Source organism: Notechis scutatus, chromosome 1 (genome assembly GCF_049901735.1).
Source record: "Notechis scutatus isolate UNSWTSFEM ecotype Mainland chromosome 1, rNotScu1.2, whole genome shotgun sequence".
NCBI classification, from domain to species: Eukaryota; Metazoa; Chordata; class Lepidosauria; order Squamata; family Elapidae; genus Notechis; species Notechis scutatus.
Window position 1 is genome coordinate 151,720,147 of NC_142009.1, and position 21,879 is coordinate 151,742,025.

At 38.8% G+C, this 21,879-nt stretch overlaps 1 protein-coding gene across 4 annotated transcripts in view; it reads left to right on the top strand.

Moving 5' to 3' along the window:
• Window positions 1-21,879, top strand: part of MACROD2 (mono-ADP ribosylhydrolase 2) — a 1,127,501-nt gene that overhangs the window by 1,044,290 nt on the left and 61,332 nt on the right. For all 4 annotated transcript variants that reach the window (XM_026668493.2, XM_087948725.1, XM_026668495.2 and 1 more), the window contains 3 exons: window positions 819-884; window positions 2,620-2,694; window positions 3,367-3,462. In XM_026668493.2, coding sequence (XP_026524278.2) covers window positions 819-884; window positions 2,620-2,694; window positions 3,367-3,462 — 237 coding nt within the window. The remainder of the gene's footprint in view (window positions 1-818; window positions 885-2,619; window positions 2,695-3,366; window positions 3,463-21,879) is intronic.

The following is a 21,879-nucleotide window of genomic DNA, read 5'->3' on the forward strand; positions in this document are numbered from 1 at the left end:
TTTTTACTGCCGGTTCTGTGGGCATGGCTTGGTGGGGGTAGCAGGGAAAGGATACTGTAAAATCTCCATTCCCACCCCACTCCACTAACCTGTTTTCCAGCTCCGTTCTCCTGTGCAGGGCAACAAAAGAAGACCCAGCCAATCAGCTGGGACTCGGGAGGCAGAGAGTAGATGTGGGCGGGGCCAGTCAGAGGTGGAATTTGCCGGTTCTCTGAACTACTCAAAATTTCCACTACCGGTTCTCCAGAATTGGTCAGAACCTGCTGAATACCACCTCTGATCCGAATGCTGACAAGACAACCCAGGTCATGAGGCTGAATAATTGTTGTCTGGAGTGAACTGTTCCAAAATACAAGGATGTGTGGGTTACATTTTATTTTCCATGTAAAATTCAGTTCATTCTATTATTATGGGAAAGAGTTAATTGTGAAATCACCAAAACTATAACATCTCTGCCTTGGTAATCCTGAAATTAAGTACCAATTTTTGTTATCTGCATAATCCTTATTCTGAGTTTTTGCTTAGTGAGATATTTCAGAATTTCGGGTGAATGAATATGATTGTTATAAATTCTATTAAAACAAAATTGATGAAGAAGAATATAATCAAAGTGTATTCATAAATTTGTTAGTGGTTTCAGTATTTTATATTAAAAATTCAATAATTGTATTCATTGTAATTTAATGTAATATAATGTCAATCAATCAAACATTGTGAACATTATTTTAAATACCTTTAAAACTGTGAGGCTTCATAAAAAGTGCTCAGAAAATCTATAGAGAAGCAAAGTCATTTTTATTTGTTTTATTTTTCTGTAGAATCCCCAGATACAAAAGAGCCTAATCCAGTGCCTCATGCAACCTGTGAAGAAGATCAAGCTGATGGTATGTCTTCTACAAGCCTTTACAGAATCATAATAAATAGTTTGATGGGATCAACAGTTCTTTTCATTAATAATATCAATTTGCTTCTTCACATCTTAAATCAACTTGTTTCATACATGGCTAAGGGCAACACTCCAAAACTTCAATAATCAATTTCAGTAGTGTAGTCTCTAATTTTGTACACATGTTCTGATCAGTATCATGTTTATTAGAAATGAAGATGAGTTTTTCTCCCCAAATGTGATTTAAGAATGGGTTCATCTTGCATGCTTTGAAAATACAGAAAGTGAACAGGAAAGGTGAAAGGCAACTAATAAGAGGGCAATTGAAAACAAGTGATATGAAGCCGAGCAAAAGAAGGGAAGAAGCTGCTATATATCATAAGTCCATAGGGACATGTATCATTGCCCTTCCTTCTCTTTGTTACTCTCTCTTATTAGAATCTCAGGCCATAAAAATGCTATCTCAATGGATAAGGAGAGTCTTTACTACACTCAGCTTTTATGGATGGATGGGAATGAAATGAGAATGAAGCTAGCATGCAGCAGGCTGAAACTCCTATGCAAAACTTACCTGGGAGTAAAAGATACTGAAGTGTGTGAGATTTGCTATAGCACAAGATTGGGGAGGGTCCCTTGTGTTTGCAACCCATCACAAAGCCTTCTATCAGCCAATAAAAAGGCCAAGCCTATAGATATCTCCAAATAGAGGTGTCAAACTCAAGCCCTGTGGCCCAGATCCAGCCTGTGGGATGCTTAAATCCGGCCTGCGGGGCTGGCCTGGAAATAGCAAATGACTGGCCCGCGGTGCCTCTGGCAGCCAAAATGGGGCATGAGGGGCTGCGTGTGCCCCTCCGCACCCCATTTTTGGCCTGGACAGCCTCCTGTAGCATGCTGCCAGCCAAAACGGAGCCGGCAGGGTGCTGCAGGAGGCATCTGGCCCGTCTTCCCCCACCCCACCCCATCCGGCCCACAAAGAAGAAATACAATGCTGATTCGGCTCTCAAAGAAATCCAGTTTGATACCCCTGTCTTAGAGAAAGCATCACAAACTAAATGGTACTTAGTACACAATAAGGATGCATGAGCCCAGATAGCTTCTCATCCCCTCTCTGAAGTACAATAGTTTGTATGTGAAATATTTCTATGCAAGTGGGGAATAAAATGATTTTGCAAACTATTAATTTACAGACAATTCATTTTATTCAATAGTGATTAATTCCATTCACCAGCATGATGATGCTATCTAGTTCGGGTAATGAAATGTCTGCAAGAAAACAGCCAAGCTCAGAGAGCACCAAGGACCCCTGATTTCAACCCTGAACTACAAATATTCTCCTTTATTAATATCAATTACCACCATTTTTCCCAACAACCCTGCCTTTCTAGAGAAGAGCCTGTGGCATGTGTTTGTTTCTCTCTGTCCTTAATCCAGATTAAAAAAACAAGAAGAGCATTGGAAATATCCTAGTCCCTCTTTATAACTCTAATTATGACAGACAGACATGCTCATTTGCTAAATTGATTTCAGTTCTGCTAGTTATCAGAGTAGGAACTGGGCAATGTGCGGAGGTTTTGCATCTTGTGTCTATCTTCCTGTATGGGAGGACTGTCTTAAATAGAAGAACATCTTCCTTTCAGTGAAATAAAGTAGCCTTTTTATTGTTAAACATTTCTTAAATTAAAAATACACATTAATATCATACTGACAACATTTTCCATTTTTTAATACAATAGGATTGCAAGATGATTCCTCAGAAGTTGAAATGAATACTGAGGCAGATTCTCAGATCTCTTACATGGAAGCTGAAGGTAGTTTTTGTTCAAAGGAAGAGGGGAAATGTTCAAAATGTTCAATCAATTATTTATAAAGTCCATACCATTTGAAACGTTATTTTTAATTACGGCTAGTATTTTAATATAGATCTGGGGAACAAATGTCTTTTTGAGATTCTACTTTGGGACCCTGAGCAAGAACTAATAATTATATATTCCAAAGAATTTCCATGGTTTTATGGAAATAAGTATTATTCCCCTTGCTGTGTCTGTTAAATCCTGTTAGGTTTTACTGAATAGCCCAATCATCTTTTCTATATACCTATTTTATTTATTTTGAATTTAATAGAAATTTAGATATTGTGTACTGAATGTTTCTCAGCCCAAATAACCAGTAGATTTGAACCACTTAACATTAAATTAAATTCCCCAACTGGGCAAACTGTTTACTGACAAGTGAGTGTCATAAAGAGTTACGCTCAAGTCCTATACACAGAAAACTATGTATTGATAGCCATTTCATGAAATTGGGTTTTATGGACTAATTCAAGATGTGAGGGGTCTTTAGTTGGATTGACTACAGCAACATACTACCTAGTACAAACCTTATAACCATGTGGTGTATTATTTGGGGGAAATATTGTAAACTATACTGATGGTATCTCCTGGACATTATTCCGTATAATCTCACCCAACACCTCTTTTCAGATACTTTGATAACCCAGGAGGAGACAGGAAAGGAAGAGAAACCTCTGAGTCCTGAAGTAGATAAACCTAATCAGGAGAGCAAAGGAGAAGATAAAGGTAGGATAGTGTGTAAATGTAAGATAGCAAACTATGTTTATGAATTACATGTCTCCTTTTGTTGATAGGCATGTACATCCTTCCTTCCTTCCTTCCTTCCTTCCTTCCTTCCTTCCTTCCTTCCTTCCTTCCTTCCTTCCTTCCTTCCTTCCTTCCTTCTTCAAAATACAGGACAATAAGAATTTTTTAAAAATGTTTTCTGAGATTGATTCAAAATATTTTGGGAAAATAAATAGTATTCTAATTAGAAGAATGGGTATTTGGCAATGTATTAAGGACCTAGTTGACAATTCCACTGTAAGAATTTTTTTCTTAAAAAAAGTTCATTTGCATGTCATACATGTGTCTAGCTTGCACCCAGTGATTCTATGCAATTGTTGTTTGTCATCAAATGGATGTTTCCTAATTTTAAAGCACTTACTGTTAATAACAAGGTTTTCTATCCATACAGAAATTAAATAATTTAAAATAAAAATGAGCCATGGTCTTTACTGAAATCCAGGTCATTGCTAACTATAGCTTTGTAACAATAAACTTACAGAGAAGGTGGTTTAATTGCAAAACCATATTCATAATATTGACACTTTTCTGCATTGGAAACTTAGGTTATAGCACTTATCTTCTTCATTGCGCATATCCAACTTCACAACATTTTCATATATTTTTTTATTGCATTGCAAATCCAAGTTGAGACTAATCACACCTTCTTTATTCTGCATGATGTTAATGGTATCAGAGTTGTGTTTCATTACTGACAGTGATAATAGAATTGATATAATCCTTCCTGCAAATCCAGGTAAATGGTGTTATTCTTTTTTTTCTTTCTTTCTTTTTTTCCGCAGAGCTAGCTTAGGGAATGCAAACTCATTCAAGCTGCAAATGCCAAAACCATTATGCTAATTTCCTCTGCACAGAAATTATTTACATTTTATTTTATGCCTCATCAGAAGCAAGGCAAATCAAATGTACCTTCATTATTTGTACCTTTCATTCTAACCCCTTTCTGTCCCTTACAGCTTGCATTTAACACCCAGTGGGTGCATTATACTTCACCATCTGTTCTACCTAAGGTTGAGATATGGGGTATTTGAAAAGTTAATGTCCAATCCTCCCTTCAACAGATAGCTAGCTTGGCTGGTTGGTTGATAAATTTGTTGGTCAGTTTTCTTGGCAATATTGTCTTTCTAAAAATAAGAGACTGCTCTCAAATGAAAAACGGATGTTTGGGTCCCCTTTTATCTGCAGTATACAGTTTAGGGTTCTGTTGCTGAAACATCTCATGTTTGACAAGTGCAGGCACAATTATCTTCACTTCCATCACAAAAATAGACAACGTTTTGCATTTACTCTGATACCTTTGGATCATACTGTAGTGCTGTAAGCTGGAGATTGGCTAATTACTCTATTCCATCTTGGGTGCTAAAACTGGACCACTAACAAGATGTTGTCATTAAAGAGTTAAATAAAAAATAACATTGGAGGCAATGAATGTATTTTACAGATTAGATATAGTTAATGATGTAATCTCTCTTCTGTGGTTTCTGCTCAGTTTATACAATCCAGCAGAGTTGAGCTGCACAGATCCCTTCCATTATGCAGTGACATCTGTTGGGATCTAAGAAGCATGCCCTCTCTGTTGCAGCAGTTGCCCTCTCGAACATCTCCTATCTCCAAATATAGCTACCACACACACACACACACACACACACGGCCATGTTAAAAAGAATCCTAAAAAGTTGACTCTTTGCCCAGGATTTGGGTTAGAGTAAGTGGCAGGTCCTATGGGTTTTATTGCTTTTAAATTATTGTTTTGAGAATAAAATGGAAAAGAGATGGGGGGGAGAGTGAGAGAGAGAATTGAGACGAGGGGAGGAGAACTGGATGCCTTATTATTTTAGGCTATTGTAGAATAGAATAGAATAGAATAGAATAGAATAGAATAGAATAGAATAGAATAGAATAGAATAGAATAGAATAGAATAGAATAGAATAGAATAACAAAGTTGGAAGGGAACTTGGAGATCGTCCAACCCCCTGCTTAGGCAGGAAACCCTACACCACTTCAGACAAATGGTTACCTCACATCTTTTTAAAAACTTCCAGAGTTGGAGCATTTATAACTTCTGGAGGCAAGTTGTTCCATTGATTAATTGTTCTAATTATCAGGCAATTTCTCCTTAGTTCTAAGTTGCTTCTCTCCTTGATTAGTTTCCACCCATGGCTTCTTGTCCTGCCCTCAGGTGCTTTGGAGAATAGTTTGACTCCCTCTTCTTTGTGGCAGCCCCTGAGATATTGGAACACTGCTATCATGTCACCCCTAGTCCTTCTTTTCATTAAACTAGACATACCCAGTTCCTGCAATCATTCTTCATATGTTTTAGCCTCCAGTCCCTTAATCATCTTTGTTGCTCTTCTCTGCACTCTTTCTAGAGTCTCAACATCTTTTATACATCATAGCGATCAAAACTGAACACAGTATTCCAAGTGAGGCCTTATCAAGGCATTATAAAGTGGTATTAACACTTCACATGATCTTGATTCTATCCCTCTGTTTATGCAGCCTAGGACTGTGTTGGCTTTTTTGGCAGCTGCTGCAAACTGTTGGTTCATATTTAAATGGTTGTCCACTAGGACCGAGATCCTAGTGAGCAAGGTACCACATATACTTTGCCTATGCATTTTGTGTTCTATTCAAGTAAGGTTTAAGTTCTACTGCTTATAGCTCTTACTTCAGGTTTCTGAAAATTGAAACTTGGCCATTCTGAATTTTCCAGAAGAATCCAATTCAGCTAATACCCTGTTGCTCCCTGACTTTTCTTGGCCTGAGAATTGAGGGACTCTTTCTGTGTGATGAAATGTTTGAATTGGTTTACCTTCCTTAGTAGGAAGTGCCTTTCTCCTTGCCTACCATATCTTTGGATCCACATAAAAGTTTTTGACTCTACAACAGCATGAAGTTCAGTGGTGGGATTCAAATTTTTTTTACTACCGGTTCTGTGGGCGTGGCAGGGGAAGGATAGTGTAAAATCTCCACTCGGAGGTGACATTTACCGGTTCTCCAAACTACTCAAAATTTCCGCTACCGGTTCTCCAGAACTGGTCTGAACCTGCTAAATACCACCCCTGATGAAGTTGCCTCAGCAAAGCTTGAGAGGGACTGTAGAGAGAGAGGCAACCATTACTGTATACTATGCATTTGCTTAAATATATCTTAGCAGGAGCTCTATTCTAATTATGACCACAACAGAATTGGTGAAATGAATCCCAGAATACATGTGACATAAAAAAAAAAAAGGTTACTGATTTTGTTGTTTTTGATGATGACTCAGAACACAATACTAGATACGTTGTCATAATGGGATGTATAAGAAAATAAAAAATAAGAAACAAAAAGGGAGTTGGGATAACAGATCTTAGGAAAGGGTGGGCGATAGTAGACAGTTTAATTAAGCTTTGACTAGGTGGGTGGTATTCCAACCTGACCACTGATGTACCCAATCAGTTGGTGTCTTTGAGTTTGTATATATCAGACACCTCCTTCCCACAGTTGATTCTGCCATCCAATCTAAGTGGGCCTGCTGAAACTCCCCCTTCCCTGTCCCTGGGAGGTATATAGGACAGGTATCAGGCCTTTTCTACATCTCATGTTCTGGCATATGCTTTCCATGGAGGTTGTATAGCTATCTCCCTCTTGGGATTCTGCAAGTTAGTAAGGTTATTGTATTTGTATTAATTGTGCTGTTGAGCCCTTGTTAACTGTGGGTATTCTGCAATGTACGTTTGTTTTTGTTCTGTTGTACCTTGATTGCTTTTTGTTTATTTTTCAAGCATGTATGCTTCAGTGTATGCTTGAGTCTTATGGGTGGGGTGCTCTACAAATATTATAAGTAAACAAAGCATAAATATCTAAGAATGTGTTAAGGGGAAAATATTGGCAGGACAACATATTTGAATTACCAGATCTGCTGCAAAAGTTGCTATCAGAAGTCTGTGTTATATTAAGGCTAACTGAAATAAGCAATAAACAAACATTGGGAACCAGTGCAATTTTTCTATTGTAAAGTTGTGAAGTATTAAACCATGCTTGCTTTGCTAAAATCACTTGGTTTCATAGAATTACAACTGCAGACATTTATGGGCCTCTGAGGAAGACTTGTCCCCTCTAGCAAATACCCTTTTTATTGATGGAGAAGCACGTCTCACTTATCTCCCTTGGATATTTATCCAAGTAGACAAGATTAGGATTTCCCATTTAACACTCAGAGAACACCTTCCCAGTGAGATACTGAAGAGGAAGTCAAGGAATAAATATTGTATAATCTGTGTCCTATGTACTGAACCTGCCAGTTTTCATTGAGAGTTACAACAAAGTGCATTTTGATCAGCATAATCCCTACATGAGTTTTGAACATTAGAATGACTCTTTCCAGGTGAGACGTTTGTTCCATCATCTGAGACGTCCTAATGAGGTATAAAACAAAAGTAATTTAATATTGGTTGATATCCTAGTTATCATCCTGTTTTCCTTTTGCCTCCAGTGGCACAAAACTCTGGGATGCCTGCCAATCAATTCAACTAATCAAATATTATCCTTCCTTCTACCCCCTCTCCAAACTGGTCAATTAAATATTTTCTTTGCCACCCATTCACAGGTCTTTAAGACTCCAAAGCACCAGAGTGTTTCAAGACCAAAAATCAAACTCACTAGCCCTCTTCACATACATAAAATGCTTTTTAATGATACAGTCTCCTCATCCCTAACTATCTATTTGTCTACCATGTTTCTCACAAAATAAAGCTGGGCCTTTTTTTTTTGACCCCCGAAAAAATGGCTAGGACGTCTTTTCGGGGGTGAATTAATTTCTCCCCCCCCCTGCGCACACCAGCACTGTCTTCAACAACAGCGTCTGAGTCGCTCCCGCTTTCCCCCCGTCTCTGTAACAACAAGAAAAAAAGATTCTGAGGTACCTAGGAGTGTCGCATGCTGCGCTTTGGTTTAATCCCGAGCGGCTGGGTGGGCATGAGAAGAGCCGAGCGAGCGTCTCTGCTGCTGCTACCCTTGGTGCTCCAGCCTTGGGCTCTGCAAGTTTGCAAAAGTCCTGGTGCGCATTCCAAGCTCCCAGGCCGAGCTGCAGGTATCCCTCTCTCGCCAGCGCCATCTCCAATAACAGCGGCAGCAGTGGCGGGAACCGTAGAAGCATTTCAGCTGCTTCTCGGGTGGGGGAGCTGCCTCCGTAACTTCCGCCCGCCTGCTGACCCGGGTAAGGGAGGGTTAAGGGAGCCCTCCGTGTTCCACCATGGTGTTAGGAGCGGCTAATGATGTGGCATAGGTGCTCGCGGGGAACTCCTAATGGCAAGTTCCCCCCTGTCTTCCCCCCAATTTCGCATGTTTTAAACTAGGTCTAAATTTGGGGGGAGGGGCTTAATTTCATTTTATGCCTAGAAAACATGCTGGGTCATGCTATGGGGGGGGCGTATTGTTGGAGAAACACGGTATTAATGAACACAACATAAGCTCTTAGAAAGTAGTGACATGTCTGAAAAAGTATCTGGCCACATGAACTATAAACAGAACTGCTTATACTGTAAGTGAGAGGGAAGTATGCAAGAATGAATATTTAAGTGCATTGTTTGTGAACAAAAACCTGCAGAACCTATCCAAGTGTTTCAAAGTTGATCTCTACCTAGATTAATGAGCTCCATAAAAGAAAGAAATGGTATAGAAACTTAGAGAGGTACAGAAAAACACTGAAGTAGAGGAATGAAAGTCTAGTCATGGTTTGGCAGCTACGTTCAGAGTCTTCCATCTAAAAGTATTCTAATGAATGGCTCCATAATTAAGTAAATAATAATAATAATAATAACACCACCACCCTTTCTTAGTCTTTTTTTTGGGGGGGGGGGAAGACTGAAAGAAAAGTACTGCAAATTAATTCTTAAATCTTAAAGAAACATGCATATGGGATATTTTCCCATTACTCACTAAAGATTGATTACAATGGTACTTGCTGCAGTTTCCATTTCTTCTTGGTACCCTGCCCACTCACCCACCTGACTGAAAATTTGTATTCGTTATTTAAGAATATTTCCTTCTAATGAAGTATTTTGCTTTAAAAAGTGCCTGCTTTGTTTCTTGATTGATGGCAGGGGTGGATTTCTACCGGTTCACACCGGTTCTATGGAACTGGTTGTTAATGTCACCGGTAGTTCTAAGAACCAGTAAAACCAACCCCTGCTTGGCCCCACCCCTCTCTGCCGCTCCTACAGGCCAAAAACCGGTTTTTATTACTGCGCATGCGCGAAAATCCCTTCTGCATTCTCCCCCCCCACCCCTCCCTTCGCTGCCCCGGCCCCTGCCCCTATCCACCGCTCCCAAAGTAAAAATAACTTTTTTTAAACTGGTTTTTTAACTGTGTACGCACGGAAATCCCTTTCTCATCCTCCTCCGCGCTCCCCGCCCCGGCCCTACTTATAGCACATGTGCACTAATTACAAAAATTTACCTGCATGGCACCATCGCTTACACCAGCAGCAGCAGCAGCAGCAGCAGCAGTCCAGCCAACCATCCGTCCCTGCCTGCCTTCTGCCGCTCTGCTGAGTGAGGGCAAGCCGCAAGCCCTGGTCGCCACCGCTGCTAACCGTCCTCACCTGGCCAGCCTGCCTTACCCTGCCTGCCTCCCGCCGCCGCCGCTAGCCATCCTCGCCCGCCCGGACTGCCTACCCAGCTGCTGGCCTCCGAAGACGCAGATCGGTAAGTACGACCTCCAACCTGGTTGCCTACCTACCGCCACCAGTCCTGGTCGACCACCCTTGCTGATGCTCCCTGCCTTCCCCATCCCATCTTCCCGCGGCCCTCCATTGTTGCTGCCTTGCCTTCCTACCACCAATTGGTAGTGAGGAGGCAAAGCAGCAACTCCTGCTGCTGGCCTGGTCCCCTACCTCCTCCTGCCACTGCCGCCGCCCCCAGCCAAGTCAAGAGCTGACTCCCGGACTGGGCGCCGCTGCCTTGCCCACATGGCGGCTACCATCTTGGCTAGGCTGCTGGCCCGCCACTTTCCCTCACCTGCTGCGGCCCAAGGGTTGCTGCCTTGCCTTCCCATCACCGATTGGTAGTGAGGAGGCAAAGCAGCAACTCTTGCTGCTGGCCCGGTCCCCTACCTCCTCCTGCCACCTCCGCCGCCAGCCCAGTTGAGAGCCGACTCCTGGGCCGGCCATCTTTGCTGCAGCAAGCTGGAAGACTGAGGAGGACCCTGGCATAGTTGGCTAGCCAACTTGCCTGTCTCCTTTTTGGTAAGTTGCTTTTTTATATTTATGTATTTGTTTATTTTTTTACTATCTGTTTTTGTTTTTATTAATCATAAAAACAAAACAGATACTAAAGAAATAAATAAACACAAATAAAAATTATTCTACTATTCATCTTGATGTTTCTTTCTTCTTTGCTTAAAGAAACATCAAGATGAATAGTAAAATAATGTTTATTTATGTGTTTATTTATTTCTTTAGTATCTGTTTTTGTTTTTATGATTAATAAAAACAAAAACAGATAATAAAAAAAATAAATAAATACATAAATACAAAAAGCAACTTACCAAAAGGGAGACAGGCAACTTCTTGTTACATTGATGTTATACATTATCTGTTTCTGCTTAAATCAATATATAGCAACATCAATGTAACAAGAAGTTGCATCCATACATAAATGATTTTTTTAAAATAAAAGTGTTTTATTTTTTTTAAACATAAACAAAAACATAAAACATAAACCATCTTCAGTTACATAGTATGTTGGTTGGTACAAATCACTTGTGCACAATCTCTGCATTCTTTCCTTTCCAATTTGCATTAATCCTTATATCATATGCTAAGCAATTGGCCACTAAGTGAGTAACCTGGTCATTAAGTGAAGACCATTTAAATTTGGGTTGCCAGCTACATAGCCACCTCCCTGGGCCTTGCCAGGGCCGCCCCAGGCCTTGGAAACTGGCAAAAAGCACTTGCTAAGCAATTGGCCGCTAAGCGAGCACCTGGTCATTAAGTGAGTACTACTTAAATTTGGGTTGCCAGCCACATGGCCACGCCCACCCATCACATGACCACATAGCCACGCCCACCCCGATCACATGACCACATAGCCATGCCCAATCAGCAAGCCACTCCCACCCCAGTCACATGACCACCAAGCCACACCCACAAATTAGGCCACACCCACAGAACCGGTTGTTAAGAAATTTGAACCCCACCCCGATTGATGGAGTAAAAAATAGTGCTGTCTCCAATACACAGATGAATAGCAGTAATATTACATTAGAAGTCTGTATTTTTATTTCAAACTTTACTAATATTCAGAGGTTTGTTTGCAAAGAGAGAAAGAAAAATGTCTGCCTATTCTTTGAAAAATTTTCTTAACTCCGGTCTTATAAAAAATATTTTCCCCCTTGAAAATGAATGACTGTGCCATTTTTTTAAAAAATTAACCAAAAAGCAAACTAAGTAATCTGGTGGGGATGGGAGAAGGTAAGAGACTGAATATCATTAATTTATTATTTATTAAATTTAGATGCCGCTGAGAGTCGCTCCAACAATAAGATGGGTGTCATATAAATTTAATAAATAAATAATATCTGTGCCTTAAAACCTAACCAGGTGATAGTGTAATCTGGGTATCCATTGATTTCTTTTGGAGGCTGTCCATGGAATTCTTAGGAGTCTTCCGTCCCCAACACCAAAAAAATTGAAAAGTGTCAGTTCTCTTCCTTTTAAATAGGAATGAATTAAAATTCTGACAAAACTCATAAATGACAGGAGAAATGCTCAGCAACCTCTCATGCTCAAGTGACAGGTGAGATTTAGCTCAGACAGCCTTTCAAGTTTAAATAGAACACATACATTTATTTTATGAAAAGGCAGGAAGAAGCAAATTAACATAGAAGAAAAGGCACGGGCCTATTAGTTGATGCATGATGGGCATACAGAGATGTATATGCAGAGTTTGCCACACAGGGATGAGCAACCTTTCAGTGACTGAGAGATGTACTCAGAAAATGGTAGTATCGTAGTCACTAAAATGTCAAGTATGGAACTTTTGGAAAGCTCCAATAGACACATGGATGACTGAGATACGTTTTCTTGGTACCTTAAGCATAAAAGAAAGCTTATACGTAGCCCTCTGGAATCATGAGTGGGAAACCATGTTGACTGATATATTTTTCTGTCAAAATGAACCATAAATCAAACACAGGCTTTAGTTATTTGTTGTCAGTAATGCAATTGAATGGATGGATGACTGGAGGCTACAAGAATTTAGAATTTACATTTAGAATTCTAAATACATTTAGAATTTACATGTGATCCAGGAGCTGCTAGTTTTTTTTCCTCCCTGTGCCAACTGGATTAAACAGCCTTATTCATAATTTTTAAAAAGCAAAGATAATTATGCTTGTCCAATAAGAAATGGAAGACGTTATTGGAATAGTAGGAAATAATGGACTTGCAGGCTGGAAGAAGCTGTGCAAAAAAAGACAGGTATGGAGTCAAAAAGGATAGGAGATTAAAAAGAGGGGGTACAAAGCAAGACATTTTGTCATTATTATTCTCTATTACAAAAGGTAAACACCGAATAGTTTCATGTTCAGGTTAGAAACAGCATACAGCCAAAACGTCAGATATTCAGTTTTTAGGCAGAAAAGAAAATGAGATGAAATATCTTAAGCTTTTATTGGACATAATTAAGAATTGTGTTGTTCTAAAAAAAAAGCAAGGAAATCACTAAGCAGCAACAATGCAGCAACAATGCAGAGAGCAAACAAAAGCAGGGTATTACTTGCATTAAAAAGCATTATGTAAGATTTTAATTTGATATTTCTCATGAAGTATAGGTTTGATTTTTGAGCAGTCCTACTATTGGTCTCAGAGCTAGCAACAAACATGAAGAATGCAAATTCCTGTCAGGAGCCAAAAGGCCATATCAAAATGACTAGTTAAAATAATAAAACCAGGCTGAGGACTTAATGGGCATTCATTAAATTAACAGGAATAAAATGTTCTTTCCAAATATGCAGTGCAAATGGAGACAAATAAGTGATTCTTTTTTTTTTAATTTTATTGGTTTTTAAAAACAAACATAAACAAACAAAACATAAAAACATAAAAACATCAAACTATCTTCCATAAGTGTACATACAGTGTGCCGGTTGGTTTACAAATTGTTTTGTGCTTCCATTTCGTAGTCTTCAGTTACAATTACATTGCATATGATCTCATATTGTCAATCAAAAATTAAATACCTTAGTATCATTATTAATCAATCATTTGACTATACTTTTATTCATTCATGTTTTACAAGATAATCATAATTTACTTAGTTTTTTATAACAGTTCATATTATCATCCCAAATCTATCCTAAAATCATTTTGTAGATATAATAAGAAAGAAGTACATCTTTATATATTTATTATTTTCTAAAAGTCTACATATTTCATTACTGTATTTTATTGTCTAACCGTTGATAGAAAAGATCCCAAATTTTATAAAATTGTTGATCCTCTTGTTCTCTAATTTCAAATGTCAATCTACTCATTTCTGCACATTCCAATATTTTCTTAATAATTTCCTCCTGTGATGATATTTTCTCATTTTTCCAGTTTTTAGCAAATACAATCCTAGCCGCTGTTATTACATTTACAATCAGATATTTCAAGTCTTTACTATATATTTCAGGTAAAATTCCCAATAAAAATATCTCTGGTTTCAAGTCTATATGCCTTTTTGTCATTTTTTCCAACCACATGTGGATTTTAGTCCAGTATTTTTTAGCATCCGCACAAGTCCACCACATATGGTAAAATGAGTCAGGTGTCTGATTACATTTCCAACATTTTTCGGATTTATTCTTGAACATTCTTGCTATTCTTGTCGGGGGAAAATGCCACCTGTAAAACATCTTATACAAATTTTCTTTATATGCTGTTGACATTGTCATTTTATAATTTTGAGACTACAATTTTTGCCATTTCTCTAGATCAATCCCATATCCAAAATTCTTCCCCCAAGCAATCATAGTTTCTTTAACTTGTTCTTCATCTAGTTTTAATTTCTAATAAATATCCATACAATTTTTTAATCACCTTTTCATCAGTACCTGTCAAAATCTTATCTGTCAGTCAATTTATCATAGAAACCTTCTGTTTTAGAATCTTTGTCATACCTTGTATGTATTTGCGCATATGAAAACCAATTCATCTTTATACCTTGTTCCTCTAGTTTTTGCATAGATTTAAGTTCACCCTTTTCATTCAATATTTCGCCATATCTAACTGTTTGTTCCTTTTTGTATATTATAGGATAAGAAAATGCTTCAATAGTCAATAACCAGACTGGAATTTTCAAATAACATTGTCTTTTAATCTTCTCCCAGTTTAACCACAGAGACTCCCATATATAATGTCTTCTAAAATACCCCTGTGTTTTAGTTCCTTTATACCATAAACAAGCATGCCACCCCAACAACAAATCATGTCCTTCTAATATCAACAATCTAGTATTTCTTAGTGTTATCCATTCCTTAACCCACATCAGATATGTAGCTTGGTAGTACAACTCCCAATTAGGCAAACCAAATCCTCCTCTAATTCTAGCATCTTGCAAAAGTTTTAACTTTATTCTCGCTTTCTTACCTTGCCATATATATTTCAACACAATTTTATTTAAATCTTCAAAGTAGTCTTTTCCAAGCCTAATTGGAATTGTTTGGAAAAAATATAAAATTCTGGGTAATATATTCATCTTGATTGTTGAGATTCTCCTATTAGTGACAGTTGTAAATTTTCCCATTTCGCCAAATCTAGCGCTATCTGCTGTTTAAGTTTGATATAATTATTCTCTTTTAATGTACTACATCTTGCTGTCAAATATATCCCCAAGTACTTGATCTTATTCGTGACCTGAATTTTCAAAAGGTCTGCTAGTTCTTCCTTTTGTCTTAATAGCATATTCTTTGTCAAGATCTTTGTCTTATCTTTATTTATTTTCAAACCTTTCCATATGTCTCTATCTTTTCTATCAATTTTGATGCTGTTTCTAAAGGGTCTTCTAAGATGAAAACCATATCATCTGCAAATGCTTGCAGCTTAAATTCTTCCTTTTTAATTTCATTCCTTTTATATTCTTTTCATCTCTAATATTTCTGTTTAGCACTTCCAAAGTTAACACAAACAACAAAGGTGATAGTGGGCACCCTTGTCTTGTTCCTTTTTTTATATTGATACAGTCTGTCAGTTCTCCCTCTATCATTACCTTTGCCGTTTGCTTATAGTATATAGCTTCTATTGCTTGGATAAATTTTCTAGCAAAACCCATCTGTTCCAACAGTAATAACATGAATCACCAATTCACATTATCAAATGCCTTCTGTGCATCTAGAAATATCAGAGCCATTTGTTTTTCAGGATGTGCCTCATAGTATTCCAAGGTGTCCAAGATTACTCTCATATTGTCTTTAATTTGTCCCTTTGGCAGAAATCCATTTTGATCAGGATGGATAAAATTATTTAAATATTTTTTAAGTCTTTCTGCCAATATTGAAGCAAAGATTTTATAATCTGCATTTAGTAGAGAAATGGGCCTATAGTTCTTAATTTGTAATTGGTCGGCCTCCTCTTTTGGAATAAGTGTAATATAGGCTTCTGACCATGATTTAGGTATCTTCTTCTTTAACATAACTTCATTCATAACTTCTAGCAATGGAAGATTCAACGATTCTTGTAATGTTTTATAAAATTCTGCCGGAAGTCCATCTAGGCCTGGTGCCTTTCCATTATTTTGCTTCGTGAGTGCTTCAGTTAACTCCATCATCGTTATATTGCTTTCCATCAAATTTTTCAGTCTCTTTAGGTATCTGAGGTAAATTAGCATTCTGTAAGTACTGTTTAACTCTTTCCTCATCAATATTCTCTTGCATATATAATTTCCCATAGAAGTCTCGAATGATTTCCTTCTTCTCTTTGGTACCATGGCAAACTTGGCCTTGGTCATCTATTAATTGCAATATTTTCCTTGATTCTTTCTCCTTTCTCAATTTGTATGCTAACCATCTACCTGGTTTGTTTGCGTCTTCAAAGTGATTCTTTTTAATCAATAAGTGATTCTATGCAAAAAAAAAATCATCATGTTAGATCAGAGATGCTAGATAATGACATGGAATAGACTTATTTAATGTGCAATTTGGAAAGAGCGGGTGGTGGGAGATGCATAACGCCATTCCTGATCCTATTTATTTCTCTTATTTTAGTTTGATGGTCCTCCTCCTCCTCCTCCTCCTCCTCCTCCTCCTCCTCCTCCTCCTCCTCCTCTGTTAGGAATGTAAGTTACCTAACAGGTATTTGGGTTGGAAATATATAAACCAAGATAGACATTTTAATACTGTATCTTTAAGAAAATCCTAAAAGTGTAATTGAGTGTGGTTCATCAAATGACCATAAGATGGAGCCAGAAACCTGGGTTGTTTAGTCTTAGTCTCAGAAGAGAGTGTATCTCAGTGAGTCTCTGTTTTCCTTCTGTTGGAAAGAGTTGCCATTCCTCCATTTTTCCTAATTGACTGATATTCTTGGATTTGATGTAAGTCTGATACTGAACTGTTTTTGATACTGGACTTTGTTATTGGATTATCCCTGGACTGAAAACTGACTGATTTACTTGTGAATGACTTTGGACTGTGTTTGAACTTTGCTTAAACCTTTATGGAAAGTAAAAACCTACATTTACTGTACAGTGTATCTGTGTGCTGTGTGTGTATTATTCAAACACTACTCTCAATACGTCTCCCTGTATGCGCTCGTTCTCCTAACGGGGAATTACATCCTCCTCTTCCTCCTCCGTCTTCTCTGTCTTCTTCTTTTTCTATAATTTAATATGAGTCAAGAAGACAAGACACCAAAACAAGTTTCCCACATTACATTAGGTAGTTGCTATTTGATGCAAACTTTTCTATACAACATCTACTCAAGTTTTCTTGGTTCCCTATTGCAATATTTTCTATATGGGCATTGAAGATTGTATTTTGCTGTCATCATAATATCACCTTATGTTAATTAACTTTGAATACATGAATATAGATAGGGCAAAATGGACCGAGCATAGATACACATCCTGAGAGCCTATAATATAATTTATAATTATTTGAACTGAATCTTTTATTGATTTTCTTTTCTCTTTATAACCATTGGCATTATTTTTGTTGTGTTGTGTGTTATTTCTTTGATTCTAGGAGACACTGTGTTTCTCCATTTTAATTGATGTGATTTTCTTGAAACTTAAAATTACTTTCAAAAAGAATGAATAGCATGTATGCCACTGAGATGGAAATGTGTATTTGGTTTCCTATGCAGTGTCTATGTAAATTAACCCAAAGCACTTAACAATCCTTGAATTGAAACTTTGCAACTTTTTTTTTTTAACATTATACAAATCTTCCTATGTGCTTCTTATTCTGATCCAGTTTGTATTGTTTTTGGTATTTTGTTTTTGATTTTTTTCTGATTTATAGCTCTGGGAATGGGTTGAAACCCATTTTATTCTCTGTTTTAAAGGTATCAGTATTCTACTCCATCGTATTTTTTTTAATAGTTTTTATAATATCTGTAAAAAAAATAAAGCAAGTTTTATTTTGCAGTTTTGTCTAACATATGAAAATTGTCTAAGCAATTTTATTTAATGTTACTTGTTGTAAATATCAATTCTGTAAGCAGTACAAAAGCAACCCACATTTCTGTGATGTTATAGTTCATTTTGCAAATGTCCCCACATAAAGCTTTTAAATATACAAAGTTGTTATGTCCCACCTTCTAAAATAAACAGTTAAGGCTGAAAGCAGCAGTCCTTGTAAAGAAAGGCAGCAAACAGGAAAATGTTATGTCCCACCTTTTAAAGTAAACAGATAAGGCTGAAAGCAACAGTCCTTGTAAAGAAAGGCAGCAAACAGGAATTTTCACAGATAGCTCCAATAAGTAAAAGTTCCAACGAACTAAATCCAAGACTCAACAAGATTCTTCAGATCAAAGTCCTTCACAAAATAATTCCAATAAGTAGAAGTTCCAACGAATTAAATCCAAATCCCAACAAGATATTTCAGATCAAAATCCTCCAGACTGTGCTCTTCAGTTCTCTCTTGCAAATAGACACTTTGTTCCGGACAAAGTGCAAAGTCATATCTCTCCCTTTATAGAGTAACTAATTAGTCTAATTGCTGGTCTGCTCTCCTACTGTAACCTCGTTGGTTCCTCCTTGTCAGGAGACGTCTTGTCCTGACATCTACCCAGCAATCATCCAAATTATCATCTTCTTCACCTGAAGATAACATTTGTTCCTCATTATCACCCGTTCCCGGCTGACCACCTAATTGAAGGGTGGAGGAATTTGAAGGTTCAAGCCGACCTTGCAAATCAAATGCATTCATCTCCTCCTCATCGTTAGAACTTGCTGATTCATATAAGTCCTCCTCGCTGGAGCTGTCATTCAAAAAACCTGTAGCAGATGCCGGAATCACAACACTATCCCTCACCGCAGGGCCCTTCCCCGGGTCTGGCGATCCGGATGCGGTTTCGAAGGGAAGCGTGCATGAAAGTCTCGAAGCAGATCCGAAGCATGAAGTGTAGACGCATCCGTCCAGGAACAAACCTCCAGTCATCTACCCTCCTCCTGACCAAATACTGGAAGCGACCTTTGAGCCAACGGGAATCAAGGACTTCACCACCGTATCGTCAACAGCAGGCTCCTCAGAAGGCAATGATAACGGACCCGGTTCAGCAGAATCACGTAATCGACAAACAGAAGAATCAGGAATCAAAAGAGATCGATGAAAGACGGGTGAATACGCATGGATCGTGGCAAAGTGAGGCGGTATGCCACGGGATTAATAACTGCCTCAATCGGGAACGGACCAATAAACCGATGATCAAGTTTTCTAATAGGGCGATCGACCTTCAGATGTTTTGTAGATAGCCACACTTTATCACCCACAACTAACGGAGGTGTATCTCGGACGGGACCGATCTGCAAACCGCTTATAATCTTCTTTTGCCTTGTTCAATTGTTGTATCAGTAGACGAGCGAACTGCGTGTAGTTCTTCCAAAAACTCTCGGGTCTCAGGAACCGGGAATCCATCATAGTTAATGGGAAGAAACGCGGATGATAACCCATATTTGCAAAAATGGCGTGACACGGGTGGAGGTATGCTGCGAGTTGTTAAACGCGAATTCTGCTAACGGGAGGTATTTCACCCAATCGTTTTGTCGCAAATTAACAAAACATCTCAAATATTGAGTAAGAATCCCAATCACCTTCTCCGTCCCGCCATCAGTTTCCGGATGGTGCGCTGACGCTAAACATACTTTCACTTGCAAAGCCGCCATTAACTGTTTCCAAAATTCTGCCGTAAACTGGACCCCGATCAGAAACCACTCTATCAGGCAGTCCATGTAGACGGAAGATATGTTGCAAAAATAACTGAGCCGTAGTGCGGACGATGGTAATTTCCGACAGGGAATGAAATGGGCCATTTAGTCAACATATCCACTACCACAAGCACTGTTGTGAACCCCGATGAAGACGGTAAATGTGTCAGAAAGTCCATAGAGATCGCTCCCCATGGTCTACTTGGAGTCGGCAAGGGTTGCAAAAGTCCAGGAGGTGCACCGGATGCTGCTTTCGCTTGCCTACATTGAACGCAAGAAGCGACGTAAGAAGACACATCATGACGAACTCGAGGCCACCAAAAAGTCCGAGTGACCAAATGCAAGGTCTTGTGTAATCCAAAATGACCAGCGGCTGGGTTATCATGACATTGTGTCATGATGAGAGCCCTCAACGGTCTGGTAGGCACATATAATAAACCCGATATCGAAGCAGATCGTCTTCAAAAGACCATGGAGAAGTTGGGCCAATGTCCTCCCGTCTCTGCTGCGTCCACGCATCCAAACGTTGCGCCTCTCGTAGTTGGGCCCGTAAATCTACCGGTTCCTGCAGTACGGCTAGAGATTCCGGTGGTAACACTGTCCGTAAAGGAAGAGGATCTTCGGCATAAGTATACTCCGGTTTCGAGATAATGCATCCGCCCTCCGGTTCTGACCACTTGGAACGTAAGTAACCGAGAAATTAAATCTGGCAAAAAATAACGACCAACGAATCTGCCTTTGATTCAATTTCCTAGCCGTGGTCAAATGTTCCAGGTTCCTATGATCTGTCCGAACCTCCACCTTGTGTCGAGCTCCCTCCAAATGATGTCTCCAAGTCTCAAAAGCAACCTTAATAGCTAACAACTCTTTTCCCAAATGGTATAGTTGCGTTCCGAAGCTGTAAGCTTCCTAGAATAATAAGCGCAAGGAAACAAAAGAGCGCCATCCTCCGAAGCTTGTAACAGCACTGCTCCGATAGCGACATTAGAAGCATCTGTCTCGACCACAAATGGGCGATCCGGATCAGGATGCTTCAATATGGGTTCAGTTATAAATGCTTTTTTCAAAGTGTCAAAAGCCTGTTGTTGTGGAGGCCCCCACACAAATGGAACCTTCTTACAAAGAAGCTGGGTTATGGGATCCATTATCTTCGCAAAACCTGGAATGAAAGTCCGATAATAGTTGGCAAATCCTAAAAGTCGTTGCACATCTTTAACCCGACGAGGAGCTTCCCAACTACACAACGCCTCAACCTTTTTGGGGTCCATAGCAATGCCCACAGGAGAAATAATGTGTCCCAAGAATTCGATAGACGACTGAAAAAGAAACATTTTTCTAATTTAGCATAAAGTTTATGTTCCCGAAGACGCTGAAGCACTTGACGCACCTGCTGAAGATGTTGCTCTTTAGATTTTGAATAAATCAAAATGTCGTCCAAATATATGACAACAAACTTATCCAACATGTCTCGAAAGATATCGTTCATTAAATGTTGAAATACAGCAGGAGCGTTGGTCAAACCAAATGGCATAACGGTGTACTCGAAATGACCATAACGGGTGCCAAAAGCCGTCTTCCACTCGTCTCCTTACGCATCCGAACCAAATTGTAAGCTCCACGTAAGTCAAGTTTCGTGAAAATTGTAGCTTCCCGTAACCGCTCCAACAATTCGGAGATGAGCGGTAAAGGATAGCTATTTCTCACAGTGATAGCATTTAAGCGTCTATAGTCACAACAAAGACAAGTTCTCCCGACTTCTTCTTGACAAAGAGAACGGGTGCTGAAAGAGGGGATGACGAAGGTCGAATAAATCCCCGAGCTAGATTTTTATTCAAAAATTCTCAAGTGCAACTAGTTCAGGCTCAGACAAAGAATACAACCTCCCTTTGGTAATGGAGCGTCCGGTATCAAATCCACGGGACAGTCGTAAACACGATGTGGTGGTAATTGATCTGCCTCCTGTTCAC